This window comes from Pseudophryne corroboree, chromosome 8 (genome assembly GCF_028390025.1).
Source record: "Pseudophryne corroboree isolate aPseCor3 chromosome 8, aPseCor3.hap2, whole genome shotgun sequence".
In the NCBI taxonomy this organism is placed as follows: domain Eukaryota; kingdom Metazoa; phylum Chordata; class Amphibia; order Anura; family Myobatrachidae; genus Pseudophryne; species Pseudophryne corroboree.
In genome coordinates, this window is record NC_086451.1 from 444,640,461 (window position 1) to 444,658,981 (window position 18,521).

General features: G+C 48.1%; 1 protein-coding gene across 3 annotated transcripts in view; it reads right to left on the reverse strand.

The window, feature by feature from the left end:
- The window catches only part of PPT2 (palmitoyl-protein thioesterase 2), a 65,244-nt gene that overhangs the window by 21,470 nt on the left and 25,253 nt on the right, over positions 1-18,521 (reverse strand). For all 3 annotated transcript variants that reach the window (XM_063938147.1, XM_063938146.1, XM_063938148.1), the window contains exon 4: positions 12,778-12,873. In XM_063938147.1, the coding sequence (XP_063794217.1) occupies positions 12,778-12,873 (96 nt within the window). The remainder of the gene's footprint in view (positions 1-12,777; positions 12,874-18,521) is intronic.

The window sequence follows — 18,521 nt, forward strand, 5'->3', positions numbered from 1 at the left end:
CAGTCAGGGAATCCGACCAAGCCACCCCAGCGCTGCACATCCAGGCTGAGGCGATCGCTGGTCGCAGTATAACACCAGTATGTGTGTATATACCTTTTTAGGATATTTTCCAGCCTCTCAGCTGGCTCCTTGAGGGCGGCCCTATCTGGAGACGGTACCGCCACTTGTTTTGATAAGCGTGTGAGCGCCTTATCCACCCTAAAGGGTGTTTCCCAACGCGCCCTAACTTCTGGCGGGAAAGGGTATACCGCCAATAATTTTCTATCGGGGGAAACCCACGCATCATCACACACTTCATTTAATTTATCTGATTCAGGAAAAACTACAGGTAGTTTTTTCACACCCCACATAATACCCTTCTTGTGGTACTTGTAGTATCAGAAATATGTAACACCTCCTTCATTGCCCTTAACATGTAACGTGTGGCCCTAAAGGAAAATACGTTTGTTTCTTCACCGTCGACACTGGAGTCAGTGTCAGTGTCTGTGTCTGTGTCGACCGACTGAGGTAAATGAGCGTTTTACAGCCCCTGACGGTGTTTGAGACGCCTGGACAGGTACTAATTTGTTTGCCGGCCGTCTCATGTCGTCAACCGACCTTGCAGCGTGTTGACATTATCACGTAATTCCTTAAATAAGCCATCCATTCCGGTGTCGACTCCCTAGAGAGTGACATCACCATTTCAGGCAATTGCTCCGCCTCCTCACCAACATCGTCCTCATACATGTCGACACACACGTACCGACACACAGCACACACACAGGGAATGCTCTGATAGAGGACAGGACCCCACTAGCCCTTTGGGGAGACAGAGGGAGAGTTTGCCAGCACACACCAAAAACGCTATAATTATACAGGGACAACCTTTATATAAGTGTTTTTCCCTTATAGCATTTTAATATATATATATACATATCGCCAAATAAGTGCCCCCCCTCTCTGTTTTAACCCTGTTTCTGTAGTGCAGTGCAGGGGAGAGCCTGGGAGCCTTCCCACCAGCATTTCTGTGAGGGAAAATGGCGCTGTGTGCTGAGGAGAATAGGCCCCGCCCCCTTTTCGGCGGGCTTCTTCTCCCGTTTTTCTGAGACCTGGCAGGGGTTAAATACATCCATATAGCCCCCAGGGGCTATATGTGATGTATTTTTAGCCAGAATAAGGTACTATCATTGCTGCCCAGGGCGCCCCCCCCCAGCGCCCTGCACCCTCAGTGACCGCTGCTATGAAGTGTGCTGACAACAATGGCGCACAGCTGCAGTGCTGTGCGCTACCTTATGAAGACTGAAGAGTCTTCTGCCGCCGTTTCTGGACCTTCACTTTTCGGCATCTGCAAGGGGGGTCGGCGGCGCGGCTCCGGGACGAACCCCAGGGTGAGACCTGTGTTCCGACTCCCTCTGGAGCTAATGGTGTCCAGTAGCCTAAGAAGCCAATCCATCCTGCACGCAGGTGAGTTCACTTCTCTCCCCTAAGTCCCTCGTAGCAGTGAGCCTGTTGCCAGCAGGACTCACTGAAAATAAAAAACCTAACAAACTTTTACTCTAAGCAGCTCTTTAGGAGAGCCACCTAGATTGCACCCTTCTCGGCCGGGCACAAAAATCTAACTGAGGCTTGGAGGAGGGTCATAGGGGGAGGAGCCAGTGCACACCACCTGATCCTAAAGCTTTTACTTTTGTGCCCTGTCTCCTGCGGAGCCGCTAATCCCCATGGTCCTGACGGAGTCCCCAGCATCCACTTAGGACGTTAGAGAAATTAATAAAAATATTCAACTAAGTGTGGGACCTCCACACAAGCCTGGGTAGTGCTGTGAGCACAGAAAAAACACTGAGGTACTCTGGGATATGGAGGGGTGGAGTGTTCTAAATTTAAATATTCAAGGCCCTGTTCTTGCTAAAGCCGTCCATATCCCAAGAGTACTCCAGTGACCCCTAGTGGATGAAAAAGAAATGGGTGTGGTCTAGCTGGCACAAGGCCACGCCCCATTTTTCATGCACACACTTCAGCTCTCCTCCTCTCCCACCCCTGCAGCTCTCAGACAGCAGCTCTCCCCCTTACCATTCCTTGGCGATCGGTCTCCCTTCTCTGGGCCTGGGGCATCCACCTTCTGCTCTGCCTGCTACTGGCATTCGTTCTCCGGCTCCTGGCGTCCGTCCGTCCTTGCTGCTGCACCTTCTTCTTTACCGGCTCCTGGCATCCGTCCTCCTGGCGGCTCCGCCTCTCATGCACTGGGCGGCTGTGACGTCAGGAAGTATCATCGCGCGCACAGAGCGGAGCGAAGATGAGATTGATAAAACATGAATCCTCCTCTGAACAATCAGAGAAGGCTTCATGTGTGTAATTATGAGCAGTGGCAGCCAGGGAGCGGGGAGCCTCATTAACACAATGAAAGAGCCGCATGCGGCTCGAGAGCCACGGGTTGGCCACCCCTGTACTAGGTGATTCATCAGGCCCTGCATGCGCTGCTCACGCTGTTGCAAGGGGCTACGACCCCTTAACCATCGCACGCCCTTTGTCCGTGCAATATTTAAAACGTGCACAATTACGATTGGAGGTAAAACTCCATATAATAAAAATATTGCACGCCACAAGGGTGTGCAATGGTTAAGGAGGCGTAGCCCCTCACGACGGTGTGAAGAGCGCCCGTAGGGCGCGATGAATCACCTGGTTATATATATATATTTATTTTACCTCATTCCCAGGAATGTTAGTGACATTTTATAATTACATTGTGTTGTTAAATACACACACACACACACAGCACCCTCTGATTGTGTATGTTGTTTTGGGTTTGAATATATTATATTTATTAGAAAAATAAGATTTTACTCACCGGTAAATCTATTTCTCGTAGTCCGTAGTGGATGCTGGGAACTCCGTAAGGACCATGGGGAATAGCGGCTCCGCAGGAGACTGGGCACAACTAAAGAAAGCTTTAGGTCACCTGGTGTGCACTGGCTCCTCCCACTATGACCCTCCTCCAAGCCTCAGTTAGGACACTGTGCCCGGACGAGCTGACATAATAAGGAAGGATTTTGAATCCCGGGTAAGACTCATACCAGCCACACCAATCACACCGTATAACTCGTGATACTATACCCAGTTAACAGTATGAATATAACTGAGCCTCTCAACAGATGGCTCAACAATAACCCTTTAGTTAGGCAATAACTATATACAAGTATTGCAGACAATCCGCACTTGGGATGGGCGCCCAGCATCCACTACGGACTACGAGAAATAGGTTTACCGGTGAGTAAAATCTTATTTTCTCTGACGTCCTAGTGGATGCTGGGAACTCCGTAAGGACCATGGGGATTATACCAAAGCTCCCAAACGGGCGGGAGAGTGCGGATGACTCTGCAGCACCGAATGAGAGAACTCCAGGTCCTCCTCAGCCAGGGTATCAATTTTGTAGAATTTAGCAAACGTGTTTGCTCCTGACCAAGTTGCAGCTCGGCAAAGTTGGAAAGCCGAGACCCCTCGGGCAGCTGCCCAAGATGAGCCCACCTTCCTTGTGGAATGGGCTTTTACAGATTTTGGCTGCGGTAGTCCAGCCGCAGAATGCGCCAGCTGAATTGTGCTACAAATCCAGCGAGCAATAGTCTGCTTAGAAGCAGGAGCACCCAGTTTGCTGGGTGCATACAGGATAAACAGCGAATCAGTTCTCCTGACTCTAGCCGTCCTGGAAACATAATTTTTCAAGGCCCTGACTACGTCCAGTAACTTGGAATCCTCCAAGTCCCTAGTAGCCGCAGGCACTACAATAGGTTGGTTCAAGTGAAAAGCTGATACCACCTTAGGGAGAAACTGGGGACGAGTCCTCAATTCTGCCCTATCCATATGGAAAATCAGATAAGGACTTTTATATGACAAAGCCGCCAATTCTGATACACGCCTGGCCGAAGCCAAGGCCAATAACATGACCACTTTCCGCGTGAGATATTTTAGATCCACGGTTTTTAGTGGCTCACACCAATGTGATTTTAAGAAACTCAACACCACGTTGAGAACCCAAGGTGCCACTGTAGGCACAACCGGGGGCTGAATATGCAGCACTCCTTTTACAATGTCTGAACTTCAGGTACTGAAGCTAGTTCTTTCTGAAAGAAAATCGACAGAGCCGAGATCTGTACCTTAATGGAGCCTAATTTTAGGCCCATAGACACTCCTGCTTGTAGGAAATGCAGAAATCGACCTAGTTGAAATTCCTCTGTTGGGGCCTTTTTTGGCCTCACACCAAGCAACATATTTTCGCCATATGCGGTGATAATGTTTTGCAGTTACATCTTTCCTGGCTTGAATCAGCGTAGGAATGACTTCCTCCGGAATGCCCTTTTCCTTTAGGATCCGGCGTTCAACCGCCATGCCGTCAAAACGTAGCCGCGGTAAGTCTTGGAACAGACAGGGCCCCTGATGCCGCAGGTCCTGTCTGAGCGGCAGAGGCCATGGGTCCTCTGATATAATTTCTTGAAGTTCTGGGTACCAAGCTCTTCTTGGCCAATCCGGAACCATGAGTATCGTTCTTACTCCTCGCCTTCCCATTATTCTCAGTACCTTTTGTATGAGAGGCAGAGGGGGGAACACATAAACCGACTGGTACACCCACGGTGTTACCAGAGCGTCCACAGCTATCGCCTGAGGGTCCCTTGACCTGGCGCAATATCTTTTATAGCTTTTTGTTGAGGCGGGACGCCATCATGTCCACCTGTGGCCTTTCCCAATGGTGTACAATCCTTTGGAAGACTTCTGGATGAAATCCCCACTCTCCTGGGTGGAGGTCGTGTCTGCTGAGACGATCTGCTTCCCAGTCGTCCACTCCGGGAATGAACACTGCTGACAGTGTTAACACATGATTTTCCGCCCATCGGAGAATCCTTGTGGCTTCTGCCATCGCCATCCTGCTTCTTGTGCCGCCCCGTTGGTTTACATGGGCGACTGCCGTGATGTTGTCTGATTGGATCAGTACCGGCTGGTTTTGAAGCAGAGGCCTTGCCTGACTCAGGGCATTGTAAATGGCCCTCAGTTCCAGAATATTTATGTGTAGGGAAGTCACCTGACTTGACCAAAGTCCCTGGAAGTTTCTTCCCTGTGTGACTGCCCCCCAGCCTCAAAGGCTGGCATCCATGGTCACTAGGACCTAGTCCTGTATGCCGAACCTGCGGCCCTCTTGAAGATGGGCACTCTGCAGCCACCACAGTAGAGATACCCTGGTCCTTGAAGACAGGGTTATCAGCCGATGCATCTGAAGCTGTGATCCGGACCACTTGTCCAACAGGTCCCACTGAAAAGTTCTTGCATGGAACCTGCCGAATGGGATTGCTTCGTAGGAAGCTACCATTTTTCCCAGGACTCGCGTGCAATGATGCACCGATACCTGTTTTGGCTTCAGGAGGTCTCTGACTAGAGATGACAGCTCCTTGGCTTTCTCCTCCGGGAGAAACACTTATTTCTGTTCTGTGTCCAGAACCATCCCCAGGAACAGTAGACGTGTCGTAGGAACCAGCTGTGACTTTGGACTGTTTAGAATCCAACCGTGCTGTTGTAGCACTTTCCAAAATAGTGCTACCCCGACTAGCAACTGCTCCTTGGACCTTGCCCTTATAAGGAGATTGTCCAAGTACGGGATAATTAAAACTCCCTTTTTTCGAAGGAGTATCAACATTTCGGCCATTACCTTGGTAAACACCCTCGGTGCCATGTACAGTCCAAACGGCAGTGTCTGGACTTGGTAATGGTAATCCTGTACCACAAATCTGAGGTACTCCTGGCGAGGATGGTAAATGGGGACATGCAGGTAAGCATCCTTGATGTCCCGGGATCCCATGTAATCCCCCTCGTCCAGGCTTGCAATAACCGTCCTGAGCGATTCCATCTTGAACTTGAATTTTTTTATGTATGTGTTCAAGGATTTTAAATATAAAATGGGTCACACCGAACCATGCGGTTTCGGTACCCCAAACCGTGTGGAATAGTAACCCCGTCCTTGTTGAAGTAGGGGCACCTTGAGTATTACCTGCTGGGAATACAGCTTATTAATTGCCTCTAGCGCAGCCTCCCTGCCTGAGGGAGTTGTCGGCAAGGCATATTTGAGGAAACGGCGGGGGGGAGACATCTCGAATTCCAGCTTGTACCCCTGAAATACTACTTGAATGAAACAGGGATCCACCTGTGAGCGAGCCCACTGATCGCTGAAATTTTTGAGACGGCCCCCCACCGTACCTGGCTACACCTGTGGAGCCCCCGCGTCATGCTGTGGACTCAGAGGAAGCGAGAGAAGAATTTTGATTCTGGGAACAGGCTGACTGGTGCAGCTTTTTCCCTCTTCCCATGTCTCTGTACAGAAAGGAAGCGCCTTTGACCCGCTTGCTTTTCTGAAGCCGAAAGGACTGTACCTGATAATACAGTGCTTTCTTAGTCTGTGAGGAAACCTGAGGTAATGGATACGAGGTCCCAGAGACCATCCCCAAATAATTCCTCACCCTTATAACGCAGAATCTCTATGCGCCTTATAAAGTCAGCATCACCTGTCCAGTGACAGGTCTCTAATACCCTCCTGACAGAATGGACATTACATTCATTTTGGATGCCAGCCGGCAAAATATCCCTCTGTGCATCCCTCATATATAAGACGACGTCTTTAATATGTTCTCATGTTTGACAGGGTCACCGACCACGCTGCAGGAGCACGATCTGCAGGTCTCAGTCTAGTACCTGAGTGTGTAAATACAGACTTCAGGATAGCCTCCTGCTTTTTATCAACAGGTACCTTCAAAGTGGCCGTTCCTAAAACGGCAGTGCCACCTTTTTTGACAACCGTGTGAGCGCCTTATCCACCCTAGGGGATATCTCCCAGCGTAACTTATCCTCTGGCGGGAAAGGGTACGCCATCAGTAACTTTTTAGAAATTACCAGTTTCTTATCGGGGGGAACCCACGCTTTTCACACACTTCATTCATTCATCTGATGGGGGAACAAAACACTGCCTGCTTTTTCTCCCCAACATAAAAACCCATTTTTAGAGGGTTAATGTCAGAAATGTGTAACACATTTTTTTTTTTTTTTATTATTGCCGGGATCAAGTCACGGATGTTCCTAGTGGATTGTGTATATGTCTCAACCTTGTCGACACTGGAGTCAGACTCCGTGTCGACATCTGTGTCTGCCATCTGAGTGAGCGGGCGTTTTTGAGCCCCTGATGGCCTTTGAGACGCCTGGGCAGGCGCGGACTGAGAAGCCGGCTGTCCCACAGCTGTTACGCCATCCACCCTTTTATGTAAGGAGTTGACACTGTCGGTTAATACCTTTCACCTAACCATCCACTCTGGTGTCGGCCCCACAGGGGGCGACATCACATTTATCGGCATCTGCTCCGTCACCATATAAGCCTCCTCATTAAACATGTCGACACAGCCGTACCGACACACCGCACACACACAGGGAATGCTCTGACTGAGGACAGGACCCCACAAAGCCCTTTGGGGAGACAGAGAGAGAGTATGCCAGCACACACCAGAGCGCTATATAATGTAGGGATTAACACTATAACTGAGTGAAATTTCCCCAATAGCTGCTTGTATATATAATATTGCGCCTAAATTTAGTGCCCCCCCTCTCTTTTTAACCCTTTGAGCCTGAAAACTACAGGGGAGAGCCTGGGGAGCTTTTCTTCCAGCTGCACTGTGAAGAGAAAATGGCGCCAGTGTGTCTGAGGGAGATAGCTCCGCCCCTTTTTCGCAGACTTTTCTCCCGCTTTTTTCTGTATTCTGGCAGGGGTATTTACCACATATATAGCCTCTGGGGCTATATATTGTGGTATTTTTGCCAGCCAAGGTGTTTTTATTGCTGCTCAGGGCGCCCCCACCAAGCGCCCTGCACCCTCAGTGACCGGAGTGTGAAGTGTGTATGAGGAGCAATGGCGCACAGCTGCAGTGCTGTGCGCTACCTTGGTGAAGACTGATGTCTTCTGCCGCCGATTTTCCGGACCTCTTCTTGCTTCTGGCTCTGTAAGGGGGACAGCGGCGCGGCTCCGGGACCGAACACCAAGGCTGGGCCTGCGGTCGATCCCTCTGATCTAATGGTGTCCAGTAGCCTAAGAAGCCCAAGCTAGCTGCAAGCAGGTAGGTTCGCTTCTTCTCCCCTTAGTCCCTCGCTGCAGTGAGCCTGTTGCCAGCAGGTCTCACTGAAAATAAAAAACCTAATTCTATACTTTCTTTCTAGAAGCTCAGGAGAGCCCCTAGTGTGCATCCAACCTCGGCCGGGCACAAAATCTAACTGAGGCTTGGAGGAGGGTCATAGTGGGAGGAGCCAGTGCACACCAGGTGACCTAAAGCTTTCTTTAGTTGTGCCCAGTCTCCTGCGGAGCCGCTATTCCCCATGGTCCTTACGGAGTTCCCAGCATCCACTAGGACGTCAGAGAAAAGGGGATAAGGTAATATTAAGCCACCAATGGTGTCATAAAAAATAGGAGACTATACGTATAAATTATAAAAGTAATAAATAATTTATTAACAGAACGTGGCACTAAAACAAAATATCACTGGATAAAATTAGTTGGAAGTGATCACATACGCCTGTAAAAAAACTAGATTAAAAAATACAAAAAGTAAAAAAAAAAATATTAAAAAGCACAAAACACATAAAAAAAAACCAAGAGAGGAGATAAATATCTTAACTTATGTGAATGAGTTAGATCAAGTGGCAACCAACGCGTTTCGTCCTGACAGGACTTCATCAATTTATACGCATAGGGGTCTATTTACTAAGCCTCAGGTGGAGATAAAGTGGAGGAGATAAAGTACCAGCCAATCAGCTCCTAACTGTCATTTTTCAAACCCAGCCTGTAACATGGCAATTAGGAGCTGATTTGTTGGTACTTTATCTCCATCCACTTTATCCAAGGCTTAGTACATAGACCCCTAAGTCTCCTATTTTTTATTGGCACCATTGGTCGCTTAATATTACCTTACCTTCTTTTTCAAATACTTGTTTAAGCCCTTATACCGGTGCTTAGTTAATTTAAGGTTTCAGCGGATGCTCTATGTTATATAGGGAGTGTCTACAAGGAGACATTACATATTATCATCTTGTGGTTCAACTACTAGTGGTTTTTAGTGGATACTGCATTTTGGCGCTGTTGGCCTTCTTTGTACATTATCTATCTATCTATATATCTATATCTATATATATATATATATATATACATACATACATATACACACACATACATACATGTGCTTTTAGAATAAATATTATATATATTTATATTTATTTTTTCCGGCTGATGTGCACAGCGTCACGTACACTTTTTTCCCAGTACACTCAGAATACCTCCAGGTTAGTAAGGCATCAAATCAAGCGGCACAGCTTTATACACAGGGAATGCACAAATGACAACACTCCGCCCTGTAACAGTAAGGAGGGGTGAGGTGAGTGAGTGAGAGGTCAGTATTATATAAGCAGAGCTGCCGATACAGAGGGGAAAACATACATGTTATCCGGACTGAGCACTTCCTGCCGGTACTTATCTCATGCTGCCTGGACGCACAGTGTGACAGATGCTTGTGTGTATGAGGAACCAGGCAGTCATCCTACGTTACACTCCTGCAACGTGTTTCATGGAATCACCAGACGTATCTGCAGCTCTGTGTAACTTGGAAGTATAGGAGATACAATAAAACATTTTGTGGGAGATGTATCAAATCTTTGAGATAAATTGAAGTTGCCTAAAGCAGCTTCTACATGCTGCGCTAGAATAATGACGGGGGCTGTATATTTTGCCGACATTCATCATGTTCACTTTCATTGTCAAAATAATATGGTTGTTGTTGACTCTGATGTCAACATGATTGGAATGTCGACGAAACGTCCCTGGTGGACCAGTGTTGACTCCCCAGGCATAGCGGGTACGGCGGCTCCAATGGTGTCTTCCAAGTCTGGTGGTCAGGTGACTTCCGGTGGATCCAGCCCCACTTCTGGTGGTGAGTATACCGCTAATCCTAACCTCTAACCCTCCCCCTGGGGCCTACCCCTAACCCCCTCCTCCCATTCCTGCAGAATGCCGACACTGTGATGTGAATATTCTGGCTACATCCCAAACATGACAGTTAGAAGCCGACGGATTACTATGATTAACTTTATCTCTCTCCAAGATTGGATATATTTCCTGTGACCTTCACTGTCGCCCTTTGCTACAACAGATATCAGAGAAGGTATAGTAGTAACTGTATATACCTATCCACTGATTCTCACACAGGGCTAACATTACACGTATGAGGGAAGGGGAAAGCTGGAAGATGCTCCCCTGTACAACACACGGACTATGGGGGTCATTCCAACCCGATCGCTCGCTGCAGTTTGTCGCAGCGCAGCGATCGGTGTTGGAACTGTGAAAGAGGCGGTCGCTGGGCGGGAGGCGGCGTTAAGCCGCCGTTTAGAAGGCGCGCTCCGGCCAGGACCGTTGGGGGGGGGGTCATGGCGGCTGCGTGACGTCTCACACAGCCGCTGCGGCCAGCGGCAGCGACAAGCAACTCCCGGCCAGCCGCTGTGCGATGCTTTTGTATTTGTGCGGGGCGGCACTGACATGCGGGGCGGACTAGCCCTGTGCTGGGCGTCCCCTCGCATGTCATGGAAAATGATCGTAGCTGTGCTAAATTTAGCACAGCTACGACCAACTCGGAATGACCCCCTATATGTAAGGGGCAGCCTTCGGCACCCAAGACCTGGGCCTGCATGACCTCTGCAGAAACCTAGGCCTGGGCAGAGGAGGCCAAACAGAGTTCAGCCATATAAGCCAGGGAGAGAGATCCATGTCCGAGAGCCATTAGGGTACAGTTACAATAGCTTTGCAATCATGAAAGAGCCACACAGTAATGTTACATAAGGCAGGTCTGATAACACATCAAAGGAGAAGTATATACACCCTGGTACATAACCTGATACTCCCTCCTCCTCTGCAGCTGCAGAATATATGGTGTGCACTGCAGTTAGGAAATGATGGGGGTGCATGTAGATAGTTGAACGGGGGACCGAGCAATGGATCCTGGGAGTTGCAGCTTAGTGAATCAAAATGTTTGTACTACAATTCCCATCATTTGGCTCTAGTACTTCCCTCATTAAAGACAATTACCTTGAATCCTGTAACTGCAGGTGCTTACATTCATTTGGGGTCCTGGGGCCTGATTCTCAGTTGGGAGTAAAGTACCTACACACCTGGGTAAAACCATGCTGCACTGCAGGTGGGGCAGATGTAACATGTGCAGAGAGAGTTAGATTTGGGAGGGGGTGTATCCGCACTCAGATATAAATTGCAGTGTTACAACACAGCTTTCCAGCATGTGTGGGCTACATGCCAAAGCAGCCAGTATTTACCCTGCATGCAAACATAATACATGTATCTGCTCCCCTTGCATTGCAACATAGTTTGTCCCGATGCAAAGTTACTCGCTCTCTTTTTTGCTTTATCCCAAACTGAGAATTCTGCTCAGAATGATTATTTGGGTGTAAGATTGAAAAATGTAAATAAATTGAAGGTGTTCTGTAAAACGTACACTACCCCATGTATAGTAATTAACGCAATCTGGATGCAGTACTGTTTGATGTTGTGGAGTTATTCTCACCATTGGGCACTGCACATTTATTTGCAGTACTTACCACTGATACTGGGGCATTTTATGTTTATTTCTCCATAACTGTATATACATGTTTTAGAATTTTATATTCATGATGGTTGTGAATAGGGTAAAAATTGGTACACTGTATTCCTTTCCTACACCCACGGCGCACAGGTGTATTACCAAGGTGTGTCACTGGAATGCTTCATTGGGTAGACTATCAAAGAACACTACTGCCAACATGGTTACTCCACAACAATGTGATGTGTAACACACATCAACCAATAGGGTATCAGCATTCAGTGGCTTATTGAAAGCTCAAACCTAGTTGCTATGGGTTACAACATCACTGCTCTTTGTATCGTTATTACATGACCAAATCATTCGTAGGACTCACACATACAAGTCTCTTGCAGGCAGTAAAGCTGGCTGTTGGGATCTTGTTCTAATAATACATGAAGCGATGGGAGTACTTGTATAGGGGTGTGGTTCATCAAATCGACAGTATCTAGGTCGACAATGTTTAGGTCGACCGCTATAGGTCGACAGTCACTAGGTCGACATGGATGGAAAGTCGACAGGGTTTCTAGGTCGACATGTGCTAGGTCGGCAGGTCTAAAGGTCGACATGAGGTTTAATTATTTTTTTTGTGTCGTTTTCTTCGTAGAGTGACCGGGATCCCAAATTAGTGCACCGCTTCGCTCGCCATGCTTCGGGCATGGTGCCTTCGCTCCGCTACCGCTACGCTCGGCACAGATTACCGTTCCAATCGTAGTCCACGTGGATCGTTAAGTATGAAAAAATTCAAAAAAAGAAAAAAAATTGAAAAACTCATGTCGACCTTTAGACCTGTCGACCTAGCACATGTCGACCTAGAAAACCTGTCGACCTTCCATCCATGTCGACCTAGTGACTGTCGACCTATAGTGGTCGACCTAAACATTGTCGACCTAGACAGTGTCGACCTTCAGACCGGATCCCCTTGTATAGAGCTGTGTAACATACAGTTATCTCTGCCCCGCTCTGACATCACTAATGATCAATGACAGAAACAGCTTCCACGTCAGTGGCCATTATAGGACATTCTCCACAGTCTGAGCCACAGGCAAACGCATCTGTAACTACTCCCACACACCGTATGCTGTGCATATTTGTAGAAACACAAGTGTCTCACCTCCATACTGTCCCATCAGAGGGGAGGACAAGGAAATGAAAGTGTCCACATTGTGGTCTGGAATAGTCTCCAGGAGACCCCGACAGATTAATCCTCCTGAGTAGAGAGAGAGAGAAAGACATGTCAGCGATATGGGGGGAGTATTACATATAATACAGATTACATGTGGAACGGTGACAGATCCTTCACACACATTTTATCCTAGTTTCAAGAGTAACTCTACAGTGTAAGTGGCACCAACGCTGGTTCCCTCCTGATTTAAACATGTCCTTGTCTGTTCCACTCTACAAAAAAACTTCTAGATCTTGGCTCCCTGCTTACACACCCCCCCCCCCCCCCCACACCTTTCCCATCTATCGCCTCATCTTTGCCTCTAGACTTTTGCAATGACTTGTCTTCTAGCATCTGGCCACCTTCCTTACCTCCCACTCCCGCCCTTACCTGGCTTTCGCTTCCATCCCTCCACAGAAACTGCCTTTGCCAAGGTCACCAGTGACATTCTTACCCCTAAGGGTCATTTTCCATTCACATCCTTCTTGACTACTCAGCTACCTTTGACACTGTTGACCACACTCTCCATTCTCTCAGGCTCCGTGATACTATCCTCTCGTGGCTATCCTCCTACATGTCTAACCGTTTCTCTGTCTCTCCTTCCAACTATACCTCTTCTCCCTTCCTCTTCCTGTGGGTGCCCTCCAAGGTGCTTTCCTTGGTTCCCTTGGTGATCTCACCAGCTCCTCTGGACTTCAGCACCACCTTTATGCTGATGATACACCAATATACTTCCCTCTCTCATATCTCCAACTGTCTCTCTTCCATCTCTTCCCCGATGTCTCTGGAAGTGCTTTTTTCAACTCAACGTTATCAACTTTCTTAAACTCAACCTTGTGCTTATCCTTTTCCCCCTTCCAGGATCACTTCTCTTTCTGCTGATGACACTATCCTTTCTCCTGATCCTCAAGTTCACTACCTTGTCATCGTTGACTTCTCCCTCTGCTTCACCCCCCCACATTCATGCAATCTGCAATCCTACTGCTTTCGCCTCTGAAACATCTCCAGGATGAGGATAAGGATCAGACCATGTACAGGCATCTATTTCTGAAAACAGGACTCTAGAAGCAATAAAACATTTGCATTGCCTCAAAATTAAGGTATTTAACGCATTGGTTAGAACAAAATTACTTTATGGATCAGAATCACAGACAATCCTTCAAAACGACCCAACAAGGCTGGAATATTTCCAAATGAGGTGCTTATGAAACATACTACAATGAAAACATCCGAAAACTATGCCACGACCAACCCACAACTGAATCCTATATTAAAAGACAGCGTTAAAGTGGTTCAGACATGTCTGCAGAATATCATACCAGTGCCTAAATAATACACGCTCGTATGGATGGAAAATAGCACGTGCTGCGCCAAAGAAAACATGGCTAAAGCAGATTGCCCAAGACCTTCACCATTGCACTTCCATATTGATGATGCCAAGCAGGCCGCCCTAAACCGATCCCAGTGGCGTGCGATTATTAGAGATTCCCTGCCTTTGCCTGTCACAGTGGCGGCCAGCTTACCCTACCGGCGCTAACGACAATTAAGTCTAAGTCTACCTAATCTGCCCTTGTCATCTCCTGTCTGAACTACTGCAACCTCCTGACCTTTTGTCTTCCTTTCTCCTGCCTCAATGCTGCCATTTGTTTTCCTAGCTCATCGCTCTGATTGCCTCTCCTTCATGATCTCCCCTTTCCCTATAGAATCCTGTTTAAGCTCCTCACACTTTCATGGTACTCAGAACGTCTCCCCCCCCCCTATCTCAGATCTCATCTTAATCCATACTCATACTCACTCTCCATTCATCCCTCTGACTGTCACCTTGCCTTCACACAAATTACCTCCTCCCACATCCAAGACTTCTCCCATGCTCTTCCCATCCACTGGAACTCTCATCCATCACCCTGCCAGACTCTCTAAAAGCCTACAGAGTTTCGCCTTGTAAATGATTGCCCGTTTTAAAAAGTTCGGCCTGCATCCCGCACCGCCAGCAGACTCAGACGCAATTTCATCTCACCTTTAGTCTTAATATCTCCCTGTAGGACTTTTCCCCTTATACAGATGGAGCCACGCTAGTTGTGGCTCAGTCTGTGACTAGGCGCGTCCGCTCCGGCGCGACTGTCACCGAGAGCGTCTCCGGCCGGGCGCACGTGCCCCCCATTCACTTGAATGGAGAGTGTCTCCGTCCACGCGCCCTGACAGAGACGCTCACCGTGGGAGTGTCTCTGTGCACTCCCGGCGTGACTAGGTGGACGGATCGCCTAGTCACGCTGGGAGTGCACCCCTGCGATGGAGCCGCCTCAGATGAGCGCGGCTTCAACTGTACTCTCTGTGTGAGCACTTTTTATTGGATGTGGATGATTGGGTCAACCAGAATTAGGTCAACAGTTAATAGGTCAACCCCGTATGCAATAGGTCGACTGGGTGAATAGGTCATGTAAAAGGTAGACATGTAAAAAAAAAGTCAACAGGTGCTAAATGTTGACACAGTCAAAAAGTCGACATGGAAATGGTCGACACTTCTTTTTGTTGGGGGAGGGGGGTTCTATGTTAAACCAAATGTGATCCCAATTAGTGTACTGCTTTGCTTGCCACACTTCCGGCAAGGTGCCCGGCTCAGGTCGGCACGGTTTACTATTCCCAATCGTAATCTACGTGGATGGTAAAGGATGAAAAAGGTTGAAAAGAATAAAAAAACTTTCTGTCAAAGATATCATGTCGACCATTTGAACCTTGATGACCTTTTGTACCTGTCGACCTTAAGAACTATCAACTTTTTACCTATCCACCTTTTGACCACGTAGACTTTTTGTACCTGCCGACCTAATGCATGTCGAGCATATGAGGTTCAACCTATTAACTGTCGAATTATCATCCGGAACCCCATTTTATTGTATTGTAATTCTCCCTGTACCATGCTACGGACACTTAGTGGCGCCATATAAATATAAAAGAATTAAAAAAAAATGAAGCAGTCCTAACCCAACACCCCAATGCCTATCTAGGCTACAGTCAGGGCTCATGCCACCAGAATACATTACTCATATAACATTATCCGGCTAATGTGGATACAATGGGATGGATACTGTACAGTACATCTCTTTTCTCGTAGTCCACAAGGAATATTGGGGACTTAGTACGATGGGGTATAGATGGGGTCCATAGGAACCGGTGCACTTTACATTTCTTCAACTGGGTGTGCTGGCTCCTCCCCTCTATGCCTCCTCCTACAGCCAGTATAGGTAAAACTGTGCCCGAAGGAGAATGGACATACTTGAGAGAAGGAACATAACAACAATGAGTGGTGAGATTTGCACACCAGCACACCAATAACATAAAACGACCAGCAATGGCTGGTAACGAAACAGCAACAGCTGAACATGTAACCACAGAAGAGAACCTGCAGGAAAGTCGAAGCACTGAGGCTGGCGCCCAATATCCCTTATGGACTACGAGAAAAGGATTTGGGGATATTGGGGACTTAGTACGATGGGGACGTCCCAAAGCTTTCAGAACGGACGGGAATGTGCGGAGACGTCTGCAGCACCGCCTGCCCAAACTGGCCAGGGTATCAAACTTGTAGAACTTCACAAAGGTGTTCTTCCCCGATCAGGTAGCAGCTCGGCATAATTGCAAGGCAGAGACTCCACGGGCAGCTGCTCAGGAAGACCCCACCGATCTTGTAGAGTGGGCCTTCAGAGACTGCGGAACAGGTAAGACTGCCGACACATAGGACTGTTGTATAGTCAACTTAAGACAATGAGCAATGGACTGCTTAGAAGCAGGACAACCCATTTTCTGCGCATCATAGAGCACAAACAAGGAATCCGTCTTTCTTATCCGAGCCGTCCTTTTGAGATAAATCTTCAAGGCTCACACAGCATCCAATGACTCCGGAGGAGCAGAAGTGCCAGAACTTGACGGGACTACCATCGGCTGATTCAAGTGGAACACAGAGACAACCTTTGGCAGGAACTGCTGCCTAGTCCTTAGCTCTGCTCTGTCCTCGTAAAAGACCAAGATGGGGCTTTTACACGATATGGCCCCAAAATTCTGAAACACGCCTAGCAGAAGCCAGGGCCAGTAACATCACCGTCTTCCACGTGAGAGATACTTGTCTACTACCGTCGTCAGAGGTTCAAACCAGGAGGACTGTAGAAATTCCAACACAACATTCAAATCCCAAGGTGCCATGGGTGGCACAAACGGAAGTTGTACCCCTTACAAGAAGGTTTGAACCTCTGGTAACACTGTCAACTTCTTCTGAAAGATAATTGAGAAAGCGGAAATCTGGACCTTAACGGAACCCAGACGTAAGCCCTTATCCACACCAGCCTGCAGGAAATGTAAGAACCGTCCCAAGTGGAACTCCGCAGGTGGATACATGCGATCCTCGCACCAAGAGACATATCGTCTCCAGATATGATGATAGTGTTTTGACGTCACAAGCTTTCTGGCCTGAACTATGGTTGCAATAACCTTTTTGGAAAGGCCTTTGTGAGCTAGGATGTTCCGCTCAACCTCCATGCCGTCAAACTAAGTCACCGTAAGTCCGGGTAGACGAACGGTCCTTGTTGAAGAAGATCTCTTCTCATTGGTAGAGGCCAAGGGTATTCGACAGACATGTCCAGAAAATCCGCGTACCACGCCCTCCGAGGCCAATCCAGGGCAAACAGAATTGCCTGGACTCTTTGATTCCTGATTTGCTTTAGCACCCTCGGGAGCACTGGAATCGGTGGAAACAGGTAGACCAGCTGTAAGGCCAAGGCGCCGTCAGTGTATCTACTGCCCTCGCCTGATGGTCCCTGGTTCTTGAACAATACCAGCGAAGATTCTTGTTGAGTCGAGATGCCATCATGTCTATCTGTGGGCTGTCCCACAGGTTGATGATCTGTTGAAACACCTGTTGGTGTAGGCCCCACTCTCCCGGATGGAGATCGTGACGACTTGGGAAGTTCGCTTCCACCCCCGGAATGAAGATGGCCGACATCGCTCTTGCATTTCTTTTCTTCCCAGAGGAGTATCCTTGACACTTCTCGCATGCAGGCTCTGCTTTTTGTCCCTCCTTGTCAATTTATATACAGTAAGCCACAGCCGTGGCGTTGTCCGACTGAACTTGAACAGCTCGGTCCCTGAGCAGAGGAGAGGCATAAGCAGAGCGTTGTAGATCGCCCGAAGTTCCAGAATGTTGATCGGAAGTAGGGATTCGTGGCCTGCCCTGGAACTGAGCCCCTTGGGTGACAGCTCCACATCCTCTCAGACTCGCATCTGTCGTGAGGAGGATCCAATCCTGAATCCCGAAACTTCGACCTTCCAGCAGGTTTGAGGACTGTAGCCACCACAGGAGGGAAATCCTGGCCTGAGGTTATAAATGTATAATCCAATGCATCTGAAGATGTGATCCGGACCACTTGCTCAGGAGATCCAATTGAAATGTTCTGGCATGGAACCTTCCATACTGGATCGCCTTGTATGAGGCTACCATCTTTCCCAACAATCTTATGCAAAGAAGGATGGATATCCGAGTTGGCCGTAGAACTCTCGGACTATCTCCTGGAGCGTCCTTGCTTTGTCCTCTGGGCGGAATATTTTCTGAGCCACTGTATCCAGAAACATTCCCAGGAACAGGAGCCGATGAGTAGGCTCCAGGTGGGACTTCTGTAAATTGAGGATCCACCCATGTTGTGACAGAA